Genomic DNA, 27054 nt, shown 5'->3' with positions numbered 1-27054 from the left:
ACCAAAGTACTTGAGTTTCAACAAAATATATAGAGAAAATATAAATTACCTTCAATGGGATCACAAGTTGGGAAAATCAGTTTAATTGAATTAAAACATTCTACAGAACTATAAAAGACAAAACAAAACAGGGTGGTCTCAGATTTAGATAAGAAACTGAAAAAATGCTATTTCTTACAAAACTGATCATAAAATAGAAAACTACTCTTCCTTACACACTAATGCAAAACACAATGGTGATGTATGACATGATTGCCAATTTAAATTGTACTTACGGGTATGACTGTGAAAGCTGTTGAGCTAATTTGAATGCTGTTGGGTCTCTGTCCAGTGCATATATTTTAACATCAGGAGTTTGCTGTAGGATAGATTTTGTATGGCCTCCGGCTCCAAAAGTCATATCTAGGATACACTGATATACAAAAAAATAATTATTATATAATCTAACATACCATCTTATATTAGTTTGTTTCCTCTATTGAACTTCTATAAAGATTTTATTATGCAAAAAGTTTGCTTACATCATGAACGCACACCAAATATACTCCTTAGCTTTTCTTCCCAAACACACTACATTAAATGTGTAGAGATTTGCTGTCTATTTATAAGGCATTTGAAAAAGATTAGTTCTGATAAGTTTTGTCAAGTCTAAAATTTTGGCCAATAATAGGCATTAGTTTTGGCTGGTGTTTCCCCACAAAGTGTCTCGTTCGGAATATTTATTTTATTTCTTTTGATTTATGTAAAATCATTTCTAAATCACCTTTCCGACCAAACTAGCTGGATCACCACATGTGATGTGCAATATTAAAATCACTAAACATTTTATTTTATATTCTGCTTTTCAAACATAATATTACAAACCATTTTGGAAAGGACGATAAGTAAGAATGTCTGTTGAATGTCCTGCACTATGCATCTGCTTGTTTAGGACTTTTATTATACAAATGTATTGGAAGTTAAATTTTTAGCAACATTGTTTTTACTGTTTGTGATAGTAGTTTTATGTGTTTTAATTTTGTTATATGTATGATGTAAACCGATATGACGGCTACGCTAAATACTGGTATAGAAATTTAAATAAATAAATACATGCATATAAAAAAACAAAAACAGGTACATCTTACTGAAAAATGCCTAAACAATTTAAAGAAACCCAGGAAAGGGCTAGTGAAAGAACTCAAATCTGCAAAATTCTTTCAATAACTTACAGATAAAACTACATATAGATGTTCAGATGCAAACCCAACCTGTGGACTACAATGTGAAAACCTTGCAATCATCAACAGAACAATCCAATCTGTTTTTTTAACATCTAAGGAAATGTGATTTCTAAACATAAAACATCCGTGCATACCTACATTGTACACCATTGCAAAGGTACATAAAAATGCCACTGACCCCCCCTGGACGTCCAATCATCTCGGCAAATGATTCTGTTCTAGAAAGGTTGTCTATTTATGTTGACACATTTCTCAAACTATTTGTGAGATGGATTCATATATACAAGATAAGACTCATTTCATTAACATTTTACAGGATTTGTATGTTGATTTTAAATCATATTTTTTGGTAACTATGGATATCAAGTCTCTATATACCTCTATCCCGCAAGAAGATTCATTATATGTGATAAGATCAATGTTAGAGAAAAGATTACGACCTCATACTGTACCGACTGATTTCATCATGTATTTAACAAGAATGGCATTAACAGAATTATTTTGTATTCGAAGGGTCCTTTTACCAACAAATCTCAGGAACTGCCATGGGTGTCCCAAGGCCCCTTCATTGGCCAGCTTTATACATGGAAAAATTTGAAAAAGAATGGATAAATAGTTCTCCATTCAGAGAGTGCATTAGATTATGGAAGAGGTATATCGATCAAAAAATAAGGACCAACTTCAGAATTCAGGTAAGTGCACATTTAATGTTGATTGGTGCACTCTCTTGTGTTCATTATAGCAAAAAGCATTTTCAATGCCAACATAAAGATAGAGGTGAGGAATGACCGATGATTAATCTGGATTCAGTGCTTAAAGGCTATACTATCATTGCCTGTTGCACCACAAATACCAGGTCTAAATGTCATCATAGGCTTTATTGATACAGCCAGTGACAAGACAAATATGATGGTCATCCACCACACCTACACAATACACTACATGAGTCATTAGTAGCAGAATTTTTTATTTTTTGGTTTGTTTCAAAGTTTCTGCTCTATACAGGGGTATTATAACTCGTCAGAGGTATATCGATGACATGTTCATTGTGTGGTCAGGAACCGAAGAGGACCTCTTTAGATTTACCCGCTGGATCAATAGTTGCGAAGAATTGATTCAATTTTCATTAAATTTTTATTTGACAGTTTTCTTTTTTGGATGTTCTAGTACAGAAGAATGAAGATGGACATATCAGTATGCCTTTGTTTTCCAAGGAAATGGATAGGAACACTTTTTTGGAATACTCCAGTCATCATCCATTTCATTTAAAAAACAGCTTGCCTTTTTCTCAATTTTTACAGATTCGTAGGAATTGCACTATTTCTGATTTCAAATTACATTCAAATAATTTAGTGGGTAAATTATTGGCAAGGGGCTATCCCTTTAAAATTGTAAAAAAGGCATATAAAAGAGAAAGGTTTTTCAATAGAGATCTACTCTTGTCGAGGGCAGGTTCTGAACGTAACACAGAGCATCTGATGTTTGTTACAAAATACTCGAGGAAGATGCCACAAGTTGTTACAATTTAAAAAAAAACATCTGAATATTTTACAGGTTCGCGATTGTTTTAAGGATATTAAAATCAGAACTGCTTACACACATTCAAAAGATGAGGGAATTTTCATGCCCTGCCCTCCTACCTAATTTGCAAGAAAGTCTAATTTTACAGATAATACATCTCTGGGTGGACATTCTATATGCAATAAATTTTCCATTGTTGTATTACTTTGGATCTGGAAGAATTTTGTAATCTGTATGACAAACGCATTTATAAATTAAGACACTTGACTACTTGTGATTTAAAATACATTGTCTATGCAATCCGGTGTCCCTGTCCCAGACTATACATCGGTAAGACCATCAGAACTTTAAGAACACGGATGTGCGAACACAAAAGCTGTTTGAAAACAAAGAAGAGGGAGGCACCTCTGGTACAGCACTGTTTCGAGTTTAACTTTACAATAGATTAGTCTATGAACTCTACACCACAACAAACATAATTATAATACTATATGTGATAAAACTATCCGTGTAAGTACCTTGGTACAACTGGTCATAAACTACTTCGCTAAATGTCTATGTCTAATGATATATTGTAACCGAACCTTTAATGGCACCTGTTAGAATGTACTATAGTACGCTTTTACCCTCATTAAATATGTGCCTACATGTAAACCATTGCGATGGTATTTAACTTAGCAACGGTATAGAAAAGTTTTTAAATAAATAAATAAATCATGTTTTTGAGAATTTGACATGCTTTGCTATTGATCAAATAGGTAACATTCTGGGGGAGATGGAGAAAAACAATTATTACAACTTGAACACTGGATTTTCTGACTTAAGACAGTCGAGCCAAAAGTACTTTAGTCCATTATAGATTGTATCTTTAATAAAAAGAGTTCCAATTACCATCATTTTTTAAATAAATGTAATAACGTCTTTTGCCAGCAATTGGATGGATCATTAGGCTCCTTTAATATCTATAGATTTCATTGACATCTTCTTTCTTTGGCTCAATTTGATAACTAATGGATAGAACAAATTTTCTAGAGCATAAGTTGAATGATTGCATCACTGTTGCCTTTGCGATTTAGATGATTACATCAACAATTAATAATTAAAGATTTGACAGCTTCATTTGCCCCACTGTTTGATTATTCAATTGATTGATTTTTTGATTGGTTATAATATAAATGAAGCACATGCGCCAGCGTTTAAGATTGCCATTAAGCAAGCGGTGAGAGCATTGCTCCCTGTCGGAAGAAGATTTGGATTGGCAGCAAAAGTAAATGAAGTGAGAGGATCTCAACATTAATTTTTGGTGAATGAACATGGAATATTGTTTTTGTACTTTAAAACGTAAAGCAATAATTTTCTCTAAGATAGACTACTGTAACTATCTTATTAGGTCTCCCCTCGTCTCACACCAAACCTCTTCAGATGGTCCAAAACACGGCAGCCAGAATATTGACAAACACGAGGAGAAGAGAACACATATCTCCCCATCCTCAAAGACCTACACTGGTTGCCAATTCACTACAGATTCATACATAAGTCAATTACCACTGTCTACAAAGCCATCCATCACCATGTGCCAACTCAACCTACAAATCCCATTCAGAAAACATACCTCCACCAGACCCATCAGAGAGGCTTACAAAGAATCTCTACACGTACCACACATCAAAACTGCTCAACATATAACCTTTAGAGAATGGGCCTTCTCTACAGCAGGACCACTGCTATGGAACTCCATCCCACCAGATCTTCGACAGGAACAGTGTCTGCTAACTTTCAGAAAAAGGCTTAAGACGGTTTGTTCAAGCAAGCCTTTCCAGACAACTGATCCCTAATTCTCCGACAACCAGTCAGACATTCTTAGTACACTGTAATCGATTGTAAATAATTGCTCTTCTGTTAAATTCCTCTCGCCTTTTTCTCCTTCTCCCAGTTTAAACATCCCTGTTTTATTGTAACTTCAGAGTTTCTCTGCACTTGTTACTGTTCTATGTTATTTTCATTTTACACCCCTTGTTAAATGTAAACCAGCATGATGTGAACTTTTCTCGCGAATGCCGGTATATAAAAACACTAAATAAATAAAAATGTGAATTTTGTATCCAGCCATATTTGTGTTCTTTTTAGAGTTCGATTTCCACCCTGAGGCAATCTACTGGTGAAATTGGCCAATGTTGGTGGCGGCTTTTGCGAGATTTTTCTGGTTCATCAGAAAAAAGAACTTATCTTACAATGACCGTTCTATCTCATTTAGAAAAATACAAAAAAACAGTTTGACTGATTAAAAGTTTTTTGACATTTGAATAAAAACCAGCTGGAGGTTTTTAGACCGATGATTATAAAAAAAAAAAACACTAAACATTCAACCTAATGGCCATAAGCCTAAATAAAAAGCTATGTTTATAATAAACTTCCAAAAAGGAAGTATCTAGAGAGTCTGATCACCTTTGGAATATTAATCCAAAACTTTAATAAAACACAGCTAAAAGCTCAATTTCTAGATGATGCAGCTCTCTCACTATGCCATGAAGAGATGACAATATTTTTCATCCTGCGAACTCAAAGAGCAATCTGAAATATACTAGTGGAGATGATCCTTACAAAAACTATGGCCCATGCTGAAAAGGGCAACACTCCCAAATGGCAGTCAAGTAATAGGACAAGATAAAGGGAGATATGTTCTTTTGGACTACATCCAACCAGGACATGGGTCACCAAAACTGCAACTGCCCTGGAGTCTTAACAGGCAACCCCACAAACGGGGGGAGGGAGGAAGCAGTCCAGATTTGCCATCACATGAGTGTAAGAATAGCCAAATCTGGAGACTTAAAATAAGGCTTCAACTTTTTCACCAATCATGGCTGCCAGAAAGCAGTTCAAAGGAACTATTGTAATGCAACTTCAAACTAAGGTCCAAATAGGTTCCGCAATTTCTTCTGAAGAGGGAGGAAAACCCTATTCAACAATATCTGTCTTGCAGATTGACATTTCTAATAAAGAAGGCTTCAGATTTGTCTGGATTGAACTTCAGGTGGCTCTCTACTGTGCAATGCCAGAGAGATACTAAGAAAGCATTGATGCTTTTTAAAAAGTAGTCAAAGTTCATACCTAGTACAAAATAAAGCTGAATATAATCAAAAAATATATGGAAGTCACCCCTGAATTTACTGATTAATTCACCCAGGGGTTGCTGAACACCAAGGAAGATGAGATATCCTTGAGGGACCCCCACATGGGAAAGAGGCAGAATCTGACGACCCAGAAGCCACTTGATGAACCCAGTCAGTAAACAATGAAAACCATTATAGACTATGCCCTCCATGTCAAAGTCTGCCAGCCTGTCCAGAAGGATCTGATAATCAGATTGAAAGACAAAGCAAAGTCCAACATAATCAGTATGGAGAAACTCCCCTGGTCCCTGGCACAGATGAGCTCTTCCATAGGTAAAAGGGTTTGTGTTTCATGGTAAACCCAGAAGCCAGACTGGCAAGGGTCCAACAGATATAACTCATTCTAAATGTTTCTGAAATTGAGTCAACACGGCTACTTCAATAACTAGACAAAAAAGGCACATTAGAAAATGGACATATATTGCCCAGTATCTCTGGACCCAATGATGCTGTGTGTTTCAAAGACAGAGGTAGTGAGCCGTCAGATAGAAAAGTATTGATAATCTGGACTAACCAGGGAGAAAAGCCATCTTTAGCCGCCTTAATTACAGATGATGGATCAGGATCAAAAATAGATGAGGAATTGATTTTTGGCAATTTTTGAAACCTCAAAGATGGTAATTGGCTGAAATTCAGACCACATAATCGGCTTAAGAGACTAAAACTAGGACCTGTCTGTAAAAGTTATTGCAACACAGCTAATTTTATGGGCATTTGAAAACCCATGAAGGATGTAAAGCATCTACAATTGATTAACTCTAGCAGCTACAACTATAGTGTTGTCCCGTCTACATCCCTCCTACTCCCAAGTCCCTTACCGCCCCCATCAACTCTAATTAACCCACTGCAATACATGGGGAAGTCTTACCTTGGGAGTCCAAGAGTGATTCCTAAGATCCACTGAAGAGGGAAGTTAAGCTCATACTCCTTGTTCTGTCTGAGAATGATTTCTTCAGAGTATTAAAGAAAATTTATTTTTCTGGGAAGGCTGCTTTGCAAGGAAGAGTCCCATGGAGTTGCTGTCAGAGGAAAACAGCAGAGACTCATTTCTATTGACCATGCATGTACAGAAAAAGTTTATGTACAGTATTGTGATTTTTTACCTGCAAGCAAGTTTGTATAATAAAGGATGTTATTTTTGAATAGCAGTGGTTTTTTTTAATAGTATGTTTTTCATCTTGGACTGCAGAATTGCTCCAAAGAACCCTTTTCGGCTTTGAAAGACTTGTTCTTCCCTGCTTGTGTGGGAAGAACCAAGGAGCATGGGTGCAGTGATGGAGCATAACTTCCTACGTGAGCCCTTTTAGCTGAAAATAAGTTGGAGCAGGGGCTCCATTTTTCTCAACTTAATACAGAGAGGTTGGCTAATTATTAGATAGTCATCTAGTAGGTTTATCTATCTACATGATGTGTTTTTCATTTAAAGAAAAGAGAACCCATAGTGAATGTTAGGATCGTTTACTACTAGTTGGGCTGTTATGGGTAAGCATGGGTTATGGTTTATTTTGTTTTTATCTGTCAAATTTTATTCATTGAATTGTATTTTATGGTTGTTCTCCCTCTTGGTTGTCTATATAAAGGCAATCTATAAGTAAATTAAATCCCTTTATGACAAATGTCTTTCCCATGCAAGATATAAGTGGGCCCGCGGCCCCATGCCCAGAGCCTACCTGTAACTGTGCACTACGCATGGCAGCCCGGTTGCGGCTGGCCAACAGGACTCCCGTGTTGCGATGGGTCGATGGGAGCTTTCACATAAGGGCTCAATCTGATGATGTTTCCCATGAGTGAGGACTAACATCCCTGCATGTTCTTGGAGAATGTTAAAAGGTAGAAGTAGTAGTGGTGGTAGTAATAGTAATAATAGTAAGTAGTAATAGTAGTAATGGTAGTAGGTATTGCATCAATGAGCTTTAGCCAGAGTTTACTACTACAGATCCTTCTGGCTCACTGTCTGACTAGTAGATTTAAATACCAATACCTGGGGCTCACTAACTGGCTGTGAATGCATTCTTATACTGATATCTTATTGGATTCTATTTTAAATGCTGTAAACTGTATTGGGGCATTAATTCGCATAAGATGGTCTATACATAAAAAATGAAATCAACTGTCAATCTCCAAATACAGTTAAAGTGAATAGAACTAGGGATCTAAAATCAAACCTGGATCTTTCATATGGCATTCACAATAGGAGAAATTTTACTGAGCAATGTATTTTGTATAAAAAAAAAGTGAAGCATTTATATATTACAAAAATTACTGTACTGACAAAGTATTCCAACCAGCTAACAGCAACATGAAAGCATAGATAACTGGGATAACCATAATCTGTCCAAGCTCCTGTATACTTTTCACCACCCCCTCCCCCCCGACACAATCGAGTAGAAATTATAAAGACCACAGCTTTATTGATAACACTGATAGGGCAATATAACCTATGTTGGCCCTTCACTAACAGATGAACACACAGAACCCAGGGACAGAGGAAATCCCTGGGCCCGACCCAACCAAGACCGTGATTCTATCAGTACTGAAGCCTTGATCCAGGCCTTAAAAAATGCAGCCTGCCCATGCAAGCTAGGTTGCCAGTCCTCCCAACCTGATGCCTTAGCAGAGCCGAAAGCCAGGTGACAAACAAGCCCAGCTGCTTCATTAGGAGCCTTTCAACAAATAATACTGCTTGACAAGACTCCTCTCCCCCAACCCTCACCAGGCTCAGGAACTCTGTCCCAACTGCAAAAAAAATTAAATCTTTCAGAGTCACATCAAGCATACATTAACTAACATAGCAGGTATGCAAACAAAATCAGCCTTGCTAATACGCTGACCAACTGATGCTCATCCTAATGGAGAAGCCAGAAATATGAATATAGAACAGTCGCGAACATCAAGATGCAGGTGGATGAGACTGAAGCCAGAGACAGCTTGCCTTTATTTTCTCCCTCTTGCTCTCACCTCCCAGACCCACCTAGCCAATAGGGTTGCAATCCCTTGTTGGTATCCTGCATAAGCCACCAGTCAACATGAATGTTGACCAACTCCAGAAGCCATACCAGAAATGTGTCATTGCACAGTCCGCACACAGTCTACAGGTTCTGCTGGGTCATCAGTGTGTGAGGCAAGGTCTGATGACACTACCACCACCACTACCACCACTCCCTCTCTCCCTCCTATGGCAGTCAGCAGGCCAGCTCTATACCAGCACCCTTGTTACAGGCAGTGCCCATGCAGGTAATGTGGGGCTGCTCCTTTAGCTCAGGAAAATAGATGACCTGAAACTGCTCTTTAGTATTCTTTGAAACACAAAAACCTGCTTTCTGTGCCTAACGCAAACACTTATCTTAGTATTATTAAGGGAATTTTAGACACTGTTTCTACTGAAACAAACGAAGCATTGGGGATTTGAAGCAAAAGACTATATTTCTTTTCACATCCCAGGACCACGATTATCTGATAGTAACACCACCCCCCATTGTGCCTTACTGCTTATATGATAACATGGTTCACTGTGAATAGTTTTATTAAGAAATGTGTCTGTGTCTAACACTGACATAATCAGTGATCATCACAGAGAGATAAAAATTAATGAACCAAGGATAAATACATGCCTAACTATCAAATATAATTTTATGATCATCCCCAGCGTTAAGAATTTAAATATTATTTCAGTATCCACATTTAAAGAGCTACTCACCAAAGCAAGTACTATTGGTGCATAATTTTAAATTATTTAATTGTACAAAGGAGTTGAATTGACAAACCTTTTTAATTAAAATTGCTTTTGTACTCTGAAGAAATTGTTTTGTAAAGAAAAATAGAAGACATTGGCAGATAAGGGCCACCTGCATCACCCAGCCTGACCATTTGTCTAGCCTCTATTACTACTAGACAATGTAGTCTGTCCCATGTCTCATCCCTTCTCCCCCCTCTGCCCTGCCACGAAGAGCCCTTTGCATCCCTGTCAAGCATGATTGAATTTGGCTCCTACCACCTCTGTTGGAAATCCATTCCAGGTGCCCATCTCAGCAAAAAATAATTTGTTTGCAATCCCTTTTCAGAATTTTTCCCTTTTAGTTTCTCAAGATGATCTTTTGTCCTTAAGCTTCTCATTTCATGCAAAAATACTACCATATTAAAAGCCTCTTTTCTTCTAGGGAAAGCAAGTTTGCTTACCTGTAAACAGGATTCTCTGCAGAAAACAGTATAAGTTAGCCATTACACGTGAGCAAATTCATGCACCAACATAGACCCAACCCTCTGAGCTCAGTAAACACTTTACTGATCGCTGCCTTGTAAGTCCCCTCAGGCTAGTCCAGAGCTTAAGCTTTAGCAAAGTAGTCCATTCTCCAGGAAGGAATACAGGCATGGCTGTTTCATCTTTCTAAAGACAGCCCTACTTACAGGTAAGCAAACATGTTTTCTCTGTTGACAAGCAATGATGAATTAGCTATTGTGCATGGGGAGTCCTAAGCTGAAGACTGCATTAAGCACTTAAAACACAACTCAGCCCCAACAGGTGGAGCGTGTACTACAGCGTAAACAGGCTGTGTAGAACTGCATACCCAAAACTAATAGGGCAGTGCACAGAAGGACTTAAAAGTGTGAACCAACAACCAAGTAGCGGCTTTGCAAATGATTTCAATGTTAGTAGCCCTAAAATGAGTTAATGGAGAAGTCACCATAGCTCTTCCTTAATGAGCCTTGACAGTCTGCAATCTGTAAGCTAGCTAGCGCATAACAGTATGTGATACAGCTAGCCAACCGGACAGAGTTCATTTGGTAACTGTCATTCCCAATCAATTTTTAAATTGGGATCAAAAGACATGAATAGTTGATAAGCTTGATTGTGTGGTTGAATCCCCTTCAGGTAATACCCTAGGATTCTTTTGCAGTCCAAGTAACGAAGAGCTCGTTCTCCTTTGTGCGCATAAAGACTTGGAAAGAAGATAGGCATCACAATAGCTTAATTATTGTGAAACATAAGACACCACTTTCAGAAGGAACTTGGAGTCAATCTATAGAGCAAAACTATTGTGAAAAAACTGCAGATATGGTTAATGTAAAACCAAAACATTTGTACTTCACTTACTCTTTGGGCCAAAGAGACAGCCAAAAGAAATAATTTCTTTCCTGGAAAGTTTTTTTTTTTAAGTTCACCAACTCGAAAGGTTTGAAAAGAGATTTCATGAATGGAGCTAGGACTACACTGAGTCCCATGGCACTGGAGGTCTACTGACCGCAGTTTTGGAATTCCACAGACCTTTCATGAATTTCGATACTAAGGGATGGATAGAGCCCCTTTCTACCTGTTGGTGATATGCCGCAATGGCACAAAGATGAACTTTGACTGGTGCTAAAGACAAGAGGCAGAATAAGTGCAAAAGCAAGTCTCTTGAGCCACAGGAGAAGAGATCCAGCTGATTGGGCCTACCCCAAGAAGAGAATCACGTCCAACAGAACCTGTAAGATTTTCTGTTTGAAGATCTCCTGGGAGAAAATCAGAATATCCTCCACCTCAATCAGAAGGAGCAAGGAGGATATTTCTTCGTATTCAGCCAGGCTGTGAGAGCCACCAATAGCAGGTTTGAAAGATAGAGCCTGCCTCCCTCCTGTGTGATGGGAATCAGACATTCTAAAAGGAACTGGCAACTAAACTGGCAGAAGTACAAAAATACCAAAACTTGTTATGGCTAGGCTAGTGCTATGAAATAGAACTGCTTGACCCAAAGACTAGAAGAGCCATATGATCTTCCTGAGAGACTCCAGAACTCCAGATGGGAATGGATCCATGTGTTTATTTATTTTATTTATTTTTAATTTTTATAGACCGAAGTTCTTGTAGGAACTACAAATCAATCTGGTTTACATACAACTTTTAAATGCCCAAAAAGAGTAGGGGGTTTTACATAGAACAATTGAACAATAAAACAGGTAACAATAGAACAATAACAATAATGATGGAACAAATAGAATAGATAACCAATTAAACATAGTAATACAGTAATAAATATTATATAGAAAATAAATATAAAAGGGATAGAGTAAATGAAGTGTGAATACAGTATAAATACAAAAGATGTTGTCCACTAAGCATTCTGGATTAGCGAGCTACATATTTTTTAAATAAACTGGCCAAGTAAGTGAACATGCAGCTGACTACAAAGCTGTGCCACCACTATAGCAAGGTGGTTTGTGAACACATTTGGGGGCCACAGAAAGGCCAAATCAGAGCACCTTGTATTGGTAGAGTGCATCTATCACCACAAACCTGAGGAATTTCAGATGAGCATGGTAAATGGAAATGTGCATATCTTTCAAATCCAGAGCAGACATGCAATCCCTCAGTTGAATGAAGGGGCAAATTCATCTGGAGGTAGTTAATCTTGAACCTTTCCCACACTAACAACTTCTTCAGTCTCTACAAGTGCAGAAGAGATCTTAATCCCTCCCCTCTGTCCCCTCCCCAGACTTCTTGGCTATTAGGAAATATTTGGAAGTGAAACCCTTTCTACACTCCTGAAGAGGAACAGGCTCAATCGCTTTCTTTTGAAGGAGCGACTCCACTTTCAGTTGCAATTGGGCAGATTAAGAAGGGTGAGAGCAGAAGACTGAAGCCCAAAGAGAAGGAAAAGCAGTAGCCATACTCCACAATTCTCGGAACCCACTGACCCTTGGTGATACAGAGCCATTCCAGAAGGAAGGACTGAATTCTCTCCATCGAAGGAGGTGGGGATGCAGGGTTTAAAGCCATCAAAAATAGATTCCCATCTTAGGCTACATCTGCTGCTGAGTTTTGGGCTGATGCCTTTTCTCTGTGGCCCTCAGATGGGCAGTTGTTGCTGTTAAACAGGAAAAGCAATGACACAAAATCAGAATGACATCTTTGGAAGACTAGACATTTGTAGGAGCAATACGGGCATCAGATGAGAACTGGCTTGTCCCCCACTGCAGACAATAGTGATTGCAAAGTGGATTGTTGCTCTTATCAGAACCAACATCTCATGAATTTCGTCACTGAATAAATTATCTCCTGTACATGGCACATCTTCAAGGCATTCAAGCACATCTTCTCAGAAGCTCTGAGAATGGGATCCATGTCTGCTCTGCACCGGATGACATCACTCACGTATAATGGCTAATTCATGCCTGCTCATCAATGGAGAATACAAGTTTAGCTTAGGTTCTTCTATGCATAGCTTGTACTACAGGCCATGCATCACTTCAGCAGCTCTTTTGAATTGCCTCCATCTTACCAAAGTCCTTTTGTAGATGTGGTCCTCCAGATCTGGATACAGTACTTAAGGTGGATCTCAGAGATCTGCAAAGAAGTATTACTACTAATTTTTTCCTACGCATGTGCTGTATGCATTGTAAGTATAGTATTCGCTCTCTTAGCTGCTTTGTCATACTGACAAGACGCTGCCCAGGTCAGTTACTGTTCATTCTTCCCCTATAATCTGGTATCAGTTTTCGTCACAGGTATATATATCTACGCTCCTTGACATGTCAACACTGTTACATATTTTCACATCAGATTCCATTACTGAGCTAATAAACTGCAAAGTGGCAAAAGCAAGGAGTGTACATTAATTTTTTTTATGGGGCACTTATAAGTAAAAGCCCTGAATTTCCAATTTTAATTCTTCTGGAATGGTTAAGACTTGCCATATTTTAGAGAATATACCAAATTTAGAGTATTGAATATATTTAACAAAAATTTACATTTAAATACAATTTCCATCAGCAAAATAAAAATCCACAATCCTGTTCCCCAGAAGAATAAAAACATTTTATTTTTTTAAGATCTAAATAAGTTTTTTTCAGAATATTTCTTTCACACTTTCTAGTATCTTTACTTGTACTGTATATAATGCCTTGATTCTATCGCAGCCATAAAAGCTGTGTTTATTCCAAATATTTCTCACTAGCACTGCAATTATCCCATTTGTCTAAATTAATTGTAATTTACTTGCAGTGAGTTTATCCAGCACTCACTCTACAATTACTGTCAATCTTCATAGCAATTCTGTAACCTTCATTTGTTCACAGCACATTAACATCTTTGCTCACAAAGGTGTAATTGGTCTTTTAATGCATACTTGTAATCATTGAAATGATGGATAAAACACTGACCTGAACTAGTTGAGTTCAACTACACAGCAGTACAAGCTATCATTTAGAAATTGATTTGAATTGAATCTTACTCATCCTTACATAATTGCTGTTGCAACATTGCCTTTTTAAATGATTATTTAAGTTAGAAGCCATTTACAAGAGAATGAGGTTTAACTACTTTTGACTGAAAATTCTCTAAGCTCAGTCATTAGAAGTGTACGGACAAGACATAACAGAGCAGCACGTTTATTTAATGTTATGACCAACTAAACCACTGGAAAATGGATACCACATTAGATTTTCTAGATGAGTATTTTTAAGGCAAAAGGCAAAAAGAAAAAAAATAGTGTTAAAAATCCCCTAAAGCGAGGGAGTCATTCATTGCTTAAGGGTGACATCTAGCAGCCATATTCAGGGCCCATGAGTGCAGGGTTCCAGAAGGAAACCCGGTACACAGTCTCAAGATCAATCACTGCAATGACCAGACCAGGTATATTGTAGGAAGGCTATATTATCGGGAGAAAATCCCCACGTTAACAAAGGCTGGTGGCTTCGTATCCAAGCCTTGGTTCCAAACAGAGATGGAAATTAAAAAAAAAAAAAAAAAAAAAGAAGGAAACTGCCTTGTTAGGGGAAAAAAACCCCTAACATTTGTGAAGTCAGCCTTCAGGATTATATATCTATCATTCTCAATTTTGTGCAGAAGAGGAAAGAAAATCCCTATGGGGAAAAAACTTCAAACACAAGAGAAATACTTGATTTTCCATTTGACAAAAGGTAGTATAGTGGCTATAGACAACTCAGAAGAGAGTACATACACTATCAATACATATACCTATAGTACAAATGATATCAAAAAGATTCAGTCAGTAAGCCAGGCTGCAAACTCCTGCAACAAACTTGTATACCATGAAGGGTTTGATGCAATCCACTTAGCAGGTTTGGATATCAGCAACCAGGTATCAAATTTTGGCATACAACTTTAATAAACCTATATCTTTTCTGCTGCTTGTCATAACCAGACCCAAAAAACCCCACAACTAACAGCAAACAAAAGGTATGATTTTCTCAACTTTTTCCTTGTGCAAAATCTACTGTAAACTGCCACTCATAAGCACAGGTTTTCACAAAAACACATCTGTACAGGTAGAACGCTTGCTAATGAATGAAATGATACAACTTGTGCCGATAGATATGGCTTAGAATATGGGGCAAAACTAGCAGTTTAGAATTTAGATCCTGACCAAATGTCCTACTTGAAAAACAATAAGTGTATTATGTATTTTTTTTTAATTGGCATGTAATATAAATATACAATATTCAATACCACAGGACTCAAGTTCTGAAAAAAAAAAATGTAATAAAAACAAATCCAGAGATATGTCCTATTGTCAAAATTGTAACTTCGTGAATGGTCTAATACATATATGGTAGATATGCTAAAAAATTATACATTTTTGTAGAGATACTTCCAAGACTGAATATCAGACCAGTGGTTTCCAACCTGGTGTCCATGAGACCAACACAGGTGGTCTGCCGGGAGGCAGGCAATCAAAATGCAACTGCTAAGGAACATAGCAGGCTCATCTCACCTCAGAGGAGCGCTGCTGCCTAATCCCACTACCTGATCTCTTGCTAGAGAGAAGATCGCAGCCTCAAGAAACCCACACTGGCATGAAGAGGAAGAAGGGAAGAGTGCAGCTGATTGCCACCACGAAGAGCCTGAAGCTGCACCAGAAAGAGGAGGAGAAGCGTGCTCCACCAGCATCTTCAACCAATACTGCTCCACAAGACCAACGCAAAAAAACAGATCTTGGAATCACCATGGACAATAGGTTGAAATCCTCAGCTCAGTGTGTGGTGGAAGTAAAACAAAATAATCAAATAGAATATTAGGAATGGTTCGGAAAAGAAAGAAAAATAAAACAGTGACTATCATAATGGTACAACAATCTCTCAAGTGTTACATTCGGTTCTGGTCACTCCACCTCAAGAAAGATACGGCAGAACTAGAAAAGATACAGAGAGGGGCAACAAAAATGATAAAGGGGATGAAACAGATCCCTTATGAGGAAAAGCTAAACAGGTTAGGGCTCATCAGCTTGAGACAGAGACAAAAAAAGGGGATACGCTAGAGATTTATAAATCATGAGTGGGGTGGAGTAGGTAAATAGAAAACAGCTACCGGTAGTTACCCAATGAGTACTAGGATTTAAAAAAAAAAAAAACACACAAAAATTAGAGTATGTATTTTTTTCACCGAATGCAAAACCAAGCTGTTGAACTGGTTACTGGGCAATGGTCAAGGCATCTAGCATAGCTAGATTTGAGAGAGCTTTGGACACGTTCCTGCAGAAATAGCCCATGAACAATTATTAGCCAGGTGGACTTGGGGAAACCCACTACTTAACCCTGGGAGTAAGCTACTGGGAATTGGATCTTCTCTTTAGAATCTCTTTAGTGCTTCCTAACAACCAAAACTGGCCACAGAAAGGTAAGATGCTGGGCTCTATGGACCTTTGACCTGACCCAGTATGGCATACTTTATGTTCTTATGGTTAGTAAATTGAGCAAAGATAAAGCATATAGATGTTGGGTTTGTGGCATATTGTGGACTCTTGGTCGAAGTGGCGATGACTCCTCTCACGGGGAGAGGCCCCGTGGGGAACCACAGCGATAGGCTAGACTCTAGTAAGCAGACACTGAGGGTAGAAAGCTTTATTGTACTGCTGATGTAAGTAGAATCTTGCTTCAAGGAAGGGATAGTACTGTAGGCCAGCGATATCACAGTAAGTTCAGACAGTCTCTATAGATGATGGTCTCACCCAGATGAGGTAGTGTTCCGCAGCGTGAGATAAGCCGAACCTGAAGGGTGGAATAAGGAGAGCTGGAGCGTAGCGATACTCAGAGTGGCAGTGCTGGTAACTTCCTTGGTAGAAGAATGGAGAGAGGGACCCAGGATCCGAGGTGTAGGATTACCCTGAGCAGGATAGGCCCTCGAGGAGCGAGTACCTAAGGAGCACCAAAGGATCCTGGAAGAAAGTAAATAGGACCCCCGAGGAGCTGGTGTCCTAAGTTAGGTAGTTGAACCCCGAAGGGCAGATAGAAGCGAGAGGCCCCCGAGGAGCGGGTACCCAGAGCTTCCGTAGGAGCGAGTTACTCCGGAGGGTAGAGAGGAATCCAAGCAAGCAGCTTAGAAGCGGTCAGAGTAGCAAAACCGAAGTCCTTGCTAACTCGTTGGGCTATAGCGGAGGTTTAAATACCCGGAGGTACTGACATCATGCGGTGGGGATGCACCGAGGTTCCCGCCATCATGTATTCAAAAGCATAGGTGGCGCGCGCCTAGGAGGCCTCAGGAAGAAGCATGGCGGACGGGGCCGCCCATGCTGTGTCGGAGACGCCAAGGGTTTCGGCAATCAGCACCGAAGACGGCCAACCTTCCCAGGGAGGAGGAAAAGGGTAGAAGAGAGATGAGGCAGAGCGGTCGATGGACGCAATAATAGATAAAAATCGCATTCTGTAGCCGAGTTTAATTACCACAATATTGTTAAGTAGAATAACTTTCATTAGTTAAGATAAAGCATTCTGAAATACATTTGTAGAGCAGGCACTATTGTCAGTACAAATTAATTGCACTGACCACTGTGGGAATAAAAAGGAAACAAAGTATGGAGCACTTGTGCAAACCTTTTGTTCTTACAATGTATGATGTAATAAAAAAATAAAGTTACAACTAAAATACTGCGAGCATTAAATGCCATTCAAAGATAGAACAGACAACTATAGGGGAATTTTCTGTGCACACTTTTTACCCAAGGGTTTTGCACCGATTTTCAATGTAAAATTACACATGAATACAAAGTATGAGTAGTCACTTGTCCCTGTTTTGTGCAGCTAGAATTTAGCTGAAAAAGTGCTTGCAAAGATTTGAAAATGCAATCTAAGAATATGCATCTCCTCCCTCAACGTAAACGCACCACCAGTACTGCCTCCTCTCAAGATGGCTAAAAATGCAGAGGCTTTTAGCTGTAATGAGGAAAGGCAATTTTCCAACAGCCAGTTAAATGCAGGTATAACAGGTTTTGCCTCGTAAATCATTTTAAAACACTGTGTACTACATTTTTAAATTGAAAACTACAGTTAAAAAAACAACACACACACAGCTCCAATACAAAACATAATTCATTTTGGAGCCAATTATCAGCAAGATATATCCTACGGACTTAGCTGGTTAAATCCTGCAGGGGATTCAGTAACGGACTAGATTCAGATGGCCAAAATGATAGGCAGCCCTGGAGGCTGGCCAGAGCCGAATTTCAGTGCTAGCCCGTCTAGCCAAATTTTGGCCAATTCGCTGGCAAGTGCACTTTTAAAAATTGACCTTTGTAAAGCTAATGAACAATTAAACTCTGTCATAATAGCTTACAATCCGCTCAGCAGAAAATAATCTTAAAATGAAAAGAAAGAGAGTAAATACTGAAGAACAATTAAAACAAGTTCCTAAGAACAAAATACTTCAGTAGGATGTCAATCAGTAACACTGAACTGACAACTGTGCTTTAATTAAATTTGAGACTGTTTCCAATTAGTCTAGAGCACTACAGACTTCACGCTGCCTATGACTCAGTGCACTGACTCATCCAGCAAAAACTTTTTCTTTACAGAAGAAACAGTCGAGCACTGGCAAGGATGTAAGATCAAACAGAAAGCAGGCTCACCAACCTTCTGAGCAAGAAGCTTGCGTTTAAATTTAGATGACCTTCCAGGAAACTGCTTTCACTTTCAAAAGTTATACTATCGTGATTTAAAAAAGAAACATTTATGAACAGCATATGTTGAATGAGCATCTATTTGCCTCTTGAAATTAATATTGTATCTTTAAAAATAATCTTAAAATAAAATACAGATAACCCAAAGTTGGTTTGGTCTTTTCTTTCCCCAAACATGAGCACAAAAGTAGCCATTATTTATTTAAACTTTTGCAGCCGCCTATAGCGTAGTCATACTAGGCGAAGTATAATAGAACAGTTTTAAAAAACAGCTTTGACCTTAGCCTATTTCTCATATCGCCTTTAAACTAGTAATGTAAGTAAGGCTAAACTAAAAACCAGCACAGGTGAATAAGGATATCTTATGCAGAGACTACTTGGTAAAACTGACAATTAAAAGATTAAGATGTTAAGGGACCGGGCCGTGCCCTGGTCCCTCCTCCTACCCACGCGGTCTCTTCCCAGGCCGTCCAGGCCTACATCGCAGCCTGCCGCGGCGTCTCCTCTGTGAGGGATACACCGCTGATCCTCAGTCGCTGGCCCCACCCCCTAGGCATGCGCACGGGCTCCAGATTTAAAGGGGCCAGCGCAGGAACACAGAGACAGCCCTCGGATGACCTCAGACGTATATTACCCTGCAACTAGGACCCAACCTTTGCCTTGCAACGAGGTTCCTCAGTTCCCTGAGTCTTTAGTTGCTGCAGTGTTTTCCTGATCATCTTGTCTTTTGGCTCCTGACCTGGCTTGTTCTTGACTTCGTCTTCTGCTTCCGCTCCTGGCTTTGGTATTGACTCCTGACTTCGCTTCCAGCTTCCGCTTCTGGTTTTGGTTCATCCTCTGACTTCTGGCTTGACCCGGCTCCGTCCCACGACTCCGTCTTTTGCTTGCGTCCCTGGCTTTGATTTGGATCTCGAACTTCTGGCTTCTGACCCGGCTTCGCTCTTGGACTCAGACTTCGGCTTTCCTCCATCATCTCAGGTACCCGGTACTTGCTGGCCCAGAGGATTCTCCTAAGTCCCAGCGGCTCCGGCTCTCACGGGCTCCTCCTGGGGGAGCCGCGGGCTTCAGAGGGTGAAGACTCTTCAACTACCTGGGCCCATCTCTTCGGCCACTGCCCGGATCCTTGGTCGCATAGGGTCCCACCTAAGTCCAAGAGGTCCAGGTCCCTACGGGCTCCTCCTGGGGGGGACCTCAGACTTCCAGTGGTGAAGCCTCATCCAAGTTCCTTCAGTACCGCCTCCTGGCTGTGACACTCGCTGCGGGCCTCCACAGTATACCATCCACCGTCTCAGCCGACCCAAGGGTCCACAACCATAACATAAGGGATAACATAGCATCCTATTTTGTAACAAAATGACAATAGAATGTTCTTTATCATAGCACTTTGATTTTACTATATTTTTCAAGTTTCCTTTTCACTAAAGCATGTACAATCTCAATAAGAAGTGCCTAACAAGATTAACATTAACCTAACTGAAGAGCTTTTTTTTTTTTTTTTTTTTTTTTTTTTATTGCCCACATTTAGAACGTAAAAACTTGAAAGGAATTTAAAGATAAATGGATTAGCCACAAGACTGATTCACCTGCATCTGTTTTGGCCTACAAGAGGCAGAAATTTGTTTTTCCCAAATATTGGCCATCATAAAACAGAATATTTGGCTACAAATATTTTGAATGATTTACCTGGTTGTTTTATTTTGCAACCAGTATATTTGTGTGTATTTGCACAATATCTGTGAGTCTCCATTATAGGAATTAAAATAAAAGCATAAGAACATAAGAAAATGCCATACTGGGTCAGACCAAGGGTCCATCAAGCCCAGCATCCTGTTTCCAACAGTGGCCAATCCAGGCCATAAGAACCTGGCAAGTACCCAAAAACTAAGTCTATTCCATGTAACCATTGCTAATGGCAGTGGCTATTCTCTAAGTGAACTTAATAGCAGGTAATGGACTTCTCCTCCAAGAACTTATCCAATCCTTTTTTTAAACACAGCTATACTAACTGCACGAACCACATTCTCTGGCAACAAATTCCAGAGTTTAATTGTGCGTTGAGTAAAAAAGAACTTTCTCCGATTAGTTTTAAATGTGCCCCATGCTAACTTCATGGAGTGTCCCCTAGTCTTTCTACTGTCCGAAAGAGTAAATAACCGATTCACATCTACCCGTTCTAGACCTCTCATGATTTTAAACACCTCTATCATATGCAAGTCTTAACAAAAACATCACACCTATTTGCTTTAATCCCCACAATTTCCTGAGTAGTTTTTTTTATTTTTCATGTATCTGCACACATTACAATGACCACAGAGCAGTGTTATGTTACAGGAGCTGCCTTCCTCCTGGAGACCTAGGCCTAGTCTGGTTATCCCCACCTAGATCCCAGCTCTTATTACCCAGTCTCTGGTTACACCCTCTGAGCCTCAACTGCCCCGCAGGATCCCACCCATAGAGCAAACGCTCTTTAAGGAATTTAAGGTGAAACAGGCATCTAGCCTGGCCCTGCACAGGTTAATACAGGAACACTAGAAACACTGCTTCACACAGATGTTTGTAGGAAAAGTACTGGCATTGGGTTGGAACCAGCTAGTTCTTCACTGAGTGTATGATTGATGTGCCTTAATCAGAGCCACAGTCTACTGTAACTTCTCATCAAACAAGCTGTCCCCTGTGAAGGAAATATCCACCAGATGGTTGTGTATGTTTGCATGAAGACCACTTGCTTGCAACCATGTGAGCATTCAAGCTCCTATGGAAGCAGCCAAAGTCCTGGCAACTGTGTTAATTTTCTATGCAGAAAGGATCAGATGCTTTTCACATTTCTTCATGTCTTTGTCAGGGAAAAATAGCTTATTTCCTGGTTTTGAACTGGGGTCTGCCCAGTTCAGGGCTGTTCGGTGCAGGAAGTCACAGGATGGCTCAGAGAAAGCCATCCTCAGACTAAAGATAGCCTGCTATGTGGTTCCACCCTGAGGATTTGGATTGGCCCTTAGGGGATTCAAAAGCAGTGTGGGAACACTTGGAAAGCTTTCTCAGCAATTAGATGAAACGGAGGCCAAAAGAAGATTTGGAATCCCAGAGTAGACCAGCGAGTTATTCCCTTTGTGTATTAATGCTATAATGACCTGTTAATGTTTGAAAGTCTTGCATCTTGTCTACAACCAAAAATCTTGTTGCGTGCTGTTAAAGAAGATAACTACTATGAAAAGACCAGGACTGAATATCTGGATGGAAGTAAGCCTTATCCAATTGTGAATTCTCTCTTATCTTTACCTGCAATACGTAAGGCAGGAACTGTTATGTTATCACCATTTCTAAATAAAACCACTTTGGCGACATAAATCCTGTGTGAGTAGGCTGTAGGAGCCTTCAGAACCTTACACTGCCCAATGAAAATCCACCTGCCCCCATTCTGAAGATGTTATCAAAGGTTTCAGCTTTTGCACACATTCATGTAAATACTATAGCATGTACAACTGATGAGCTGCAATCTGAATGCCAAGCATGGATCCCCTGGAAGAATGTTTTCCCCAAATGCATCCAACATTTTTGGATCTTTTTCAGGAGAAATGCAAGAGTGATACCAGATGCACCATGCCTGCTTCAATGCTGACTTCATCACCATAGCTGTACTACCAAAAACCAAAGGTGGCTTGACGCTATACCACGGGTCTGTCCATGCCCAACTCCAAGATGATGAGCAGCTCCACCGTGCCATTTCATGCCATGTCTTTGTGCTTTTATTTAATTTAGAGCATTTTTAACCTGCACTGTTCAAGGCAGTGTACAATAACCGCTTACCCTGGTAACCTTTCCAGCACACCCCATGCTCCCCTTCACTCCCCCCGCTCCACTCCCCCCCTCTCCCCTCCTACTCCCCCCTCTCCCCTCCTTTAGCCTCTACAGCCTCCCCCTCCCCGCCTTCCTTCTTTACCTTATCAATCCCTCTTTTATCTTTACCTCCTCTTTCTCTTCTATTCTCCCCCCCCCCCCGTTCCCTCTCCCCCCAACTTTGTAAATTAGTTCACATATGTAATTTTAAATATATGCAACAGTTCTAATCCATATCGTTCCAATTAAGTTATCCATGCTTGCTTACTCTATCTCTTGTACTTCGCTATTTACCTTGTTCTTTATTATCCAATTATCCAATTTCTCCCAGTTAAACCACCTTGTTCAATGTAATTTCCTTTCTCAGTTAATTGTGAACTGACATGATGTGTCCTACGAATGCCGGTATATAAAAAATGTTAAATAAATAAATAAATAATAAAATATATATTTTTTTTAAAAATCCTTAAAACAGACTAAGTAAAACATATTACTACAGACCTTCACAAAATGTGTCCTTCATAGCTGCTGCCCTCCCCTCCAGTCTAAAATTGTAAACCCAACATAATCCTCTGCAGAGCTTCCACCTTCTAGGTGCAGTACTGCTATGCCCTCGAAGGCATCCTACCACAACTGTAGCATTTGGGGGCATCAATATCCATGTCCAGACAGTGACAGTAAACAGTAAATGGTAATGGACATCCAGCACCTACAGATGAAGGCCTTAAAACCACTGACCACAGTCTCGCTGGCCTTGGGTTTTTCCTTTTTTTTTTTAAGAATTGAAAAAGTTTGTTGAAGAGCTCCTGAGGTGGCGGTAAAATAAAAATTAAAAAAAAAAGATACAGCGTGCAAAGAGGCAGAGTAAGGCCAAAGAGCGAGTCCAACAAAATCTTAAAGAGAAACAGGAAACATGTCCATGCAGTAGCTAAGAAGAAGAAACACGGAGGAGCATATGAGGCAGTTACACACGGGAACACCTGCTCAGTAAGACTTTCACTGAAAGCTGGGTCAATGGCAGCACCATCAGATGACATCACTCATGTTATGGCCAATTTAGGCCTGCTTGACAGAGATAAATAATGTGCAGAAATGATTTTTTTTTTACAATGCTGCCCATCCAACAGGCATGTAACTTCACTCAGAATGTGCTGAGGCATTCTAGCTAGAAGAGGCTTAGATTTATATGCATTTTCTTTGAGAATGCAAACATATGTGCATACATTTTCCAAAGCTTTTACATGCAAATAGGCCTATTTGCACAGGTAAATACGGTAGGATAATTTTCAAAGCAGACTTATGAGCATTAGGTCCACTTTGAAAACTGATGTAACATTCACATTTGCCACAATGCTACAAGATTTATTCAAATGCGTGATTGTGTTTAATATTATATTTATCCACCAAGAGCAAGGTTTTACGGTAGGCAAAATAAAATTCCTCCAAAATAAACATTCTCTCCAAGAAAAGAGACTTAACATGAGGTTGATTACTGAACCTAACAATAAATGGAACGCCAGTCTGTTTTAATCTACCTGAGGTAAAGTTTACCTGTTTTTGAGGTTTGGTGTTATCAAAAAAGGGTTGCACGTTGTACTTCAATAGCTCTATTATATGCACTGACCTTGTGTAAAATTCTAATACTTAATTGATAAGTATTTGATGCATTATATAAGTAGCTGATAGGCATTTTACGGAATAAAAACTCCATTTTTTTGCTTATTTAACAATGTCCCTATCAAAGCCTTCCATGACTAAATCATCTGCCAGTAGATTAAATATAGGATCCCCACTCAGTCTGCTATAACAAATTGGATAATTAAGTTGTCTCAATATCACAGGTGATTTTTTTTTAATGAGATGCCCACAAACAGGACAGAGACTATCAATTCATTTTATAATTTTACGAAGGCTACCAATCACCAGAGGCAAGGTTCCACACATTTAGCAAACATTTATATTAAACAAGAAATTTTATATTAACTGTAGCTTTGATTTCAAATTAAAAATGGTCCTTCATCACAGTGCCCCATTTAGAAAATACTGGCATTTGACAAGCTTTTAAAAGTTATTATTTGTTTTCTAAATATCCAGTTACATATTCCACTATTTCAAGAAAAAAATCAGGTCAGAGCAGAGAAACAGTATAGTGCCACCTTCCCATCAATTTTACCCACCGTGTCATGTCACTGCTTTCATTAACCCCCCCAAATTTGACACAAAATTTTTTCAGTACCATTTTTCTTTTTTTTAATAGCCAACTAAAAGTTGTTTAGAACAAGATTTTCCTGGCTTCCTACTGCTATTCTCCCCCAGACTACTCTGTTGTGTGCTGCAGTGGGCCTTGTGCATCTGGCGCAATTGGTTGTTTCTCCAAGGTAGATACTAATACACAATTATACTGAACTATCCAAATAGGAAATTTAAGCATGACCCGTTTTATCTAAACTGGATCCCAAACAACTTTTACAGTTTAATACTTCAGAATCATTCACAACTACTTTTGAGATACGTGACATGGAGATTTTATGAATATTTCCTAAGCTATGTGAACAGAAATATTTTTTTCCTTTATTATCCCCTAATAGAGTGAGTTATAACTGAGGGAAATGGAAAGTCACTTTTCCAGTCACACAAAACTGATGTGAAATTTGAATCCCAGGAACATTCTTGCTGCTGGTTTCATTCTCTAACTACAACGTTCTTTGACACGTGGGAGATTTGTTTAGTCTCGCAGAGCCCGAAGAGAACTTTTTTGGGTGTTAAAGCGAGAGCAGAAGTGCTTAAGTAAAGACAGGCAAGGAAGGCATCCTTCAAGAAAATGCTTGGCCAAGTCTTGAATCTCCGGCCTGTTACGGATCTCTGTTTGCCTTGGATACCTATAGAAGATCCCAGTGCTCTTAGCAACTAAGATGCAAATATGAGAATCTTTTGGTTAAAACACACTCACCCTTTAGGCCTGCCCTACTGAAATCCAATGTGTCCCTCTTTTTTCAGGATGGGCCTTAGTGATCAAGATCTTCTTTCACACACACAGAATGGAAAAAAGATGAATCAAGCCATGGATGCCTCAAAATGTCCCTCCAAAAAAGTATCTGAATGTTAACCAGTGGCTCAGCTCCAAGTTATGCTTGCTTTTACTTCATTCTAATTAAAACTAAAGGCAGTCAATGCCTTCACTTTAGGGAAAGTGAAAAATTATTTTGTAATTTACAACTTAACAAAAGAACTTTTTCTTTTAAAACTAAAATAATGTCCAGTGAATGATTGCTCAAGTAGATATCAGGACTCAACCAGAAGAGCAGACTTCACCAGCATGTCAAGTATTAATTCCTATAAAAGCAGCTAGATATAAATACCATCCATCAATACAGTGAAAAGGGATAAGGACAGAGAATGAGATCATAAAGAGCTGATTTTACACCCTTCTAATCAACTGCATTATAAAGATCAGCAAGTCTAAATATAAACAAAGAGGGAAACCTTCAGTAGAGCTCCTAACTGGCACTCTATGAAGCAGGGCTTGCTTTAGCACCATCAGTGGTTTCTATTGGTCAGTTCATGAGTCAGTAACATGCTTAAATATCGCGGGGTTCAATATGGCGGTTCCATTCTGAAACGCCGAATTTCAATGCTACCTTGGATAAGTTCAACGCTCAAAGACTCATGTTATGCTTTTAAAAAAAAAACAGATTTTATAATGTGGGATAATTTCTTACCTTAATTATACTTTTTCATTTTTTAGAAACATTGCTCCTGAGCCCCTGATGAAGTTTAATCAAAACACGCGCTGTGTCGGGCGAATGAAGGCGCACTGAGCAGAGTATTAGAACTTCCTTGCCGCTGCACATACTCTAAAGATAAGTGTCTTTTCCGTTACTATGTGGCGTTAAAAAAGTTTTTAAAAAAAGATTTAAAAAGAAAGTTAAAAAGTAAAAAAAAACCACTTTGAAGAATGAACTGTTGAACATCTTGAAATATTTATGACAAACCCTATGATTAAAATATTTTGAGCGGTCCATTACTTGTCACTTGGGTATTTATTTCGAATTTGAAAATATTGAAGTATTGAAAGTATCACCCTATAAGTGAACAGAAAATAACACATAGCCGTTTTTGGACATTGGCTCTTCAATGAGAGTTCTGTCATTTCTCTAATATTGGCATTTCATATGACGTGGGTTTTTTTCACAAATTAGCACCATCAGTGGCATCATGCGCAAGAACTGGTAATAGCACCTGTCATGGCCAGTGTGTACATGGCCCTAGATTGCTGCAGGCAGCAGTGCCCTTCTGAAGCCACAATTGTGCCTTCTACGGCTGGAGGGGGAGAAAGAGTCCCCTTCCACCCGAGTGCTGCAGATGGTACCCCTGAAGCAGCAACACACTCTGCAACCACACTGATCTCATATTCAAAAA

General features: G+C 39.2%; 1 protein-coding gene across 5 annotated transcripts in view; it reads right to left on the bottom strand.

Annotated features, from left to right (window-relative positions):
* The window catches only part of METTL15 (methyltransferase like 15), a 241667-nt gene that overhangs the window by 196657 nt on the left and 17956 nt on the right, over nt 1-27054 (bottom strand). For 4 of the 5 annotated variants that reach the window (XM_029582352.1, XM_029582354.1, XM_029582357.1 and 1 more), the window contains one exon: nt 276-412. In XM_029582352.1, coding sequence (XP_029438212.1) covers nt 276-412 — 137 coding nt within the window. Of the gene's footprint in view, nt 1-275; nt 413-6782; nt 6934-27054 lie in introns of all 5 variants that reach the window. The other variant, XM_029582355.1, reaches the window with a different exon arrangement.

Source organism: Rhinatrema bivittatum, chromosome 17 (assembly GCF_901001135.1).
Source record: "Rhinatrema bivittatum chromosome 17, aRhiBiv1.1, whole genome shotgun sequence".
NCBI lineage: Eukaryota > Metazoa > Chordata > Amphibia > Gymnophiona > Rhinatrematidae > Rhinatrema > Rhinatrema bivittatum.
Note: the sequence above shows the minus strand (reverse complement) of the source record. Positions and strands in the feature narration are given on the sequence as shown.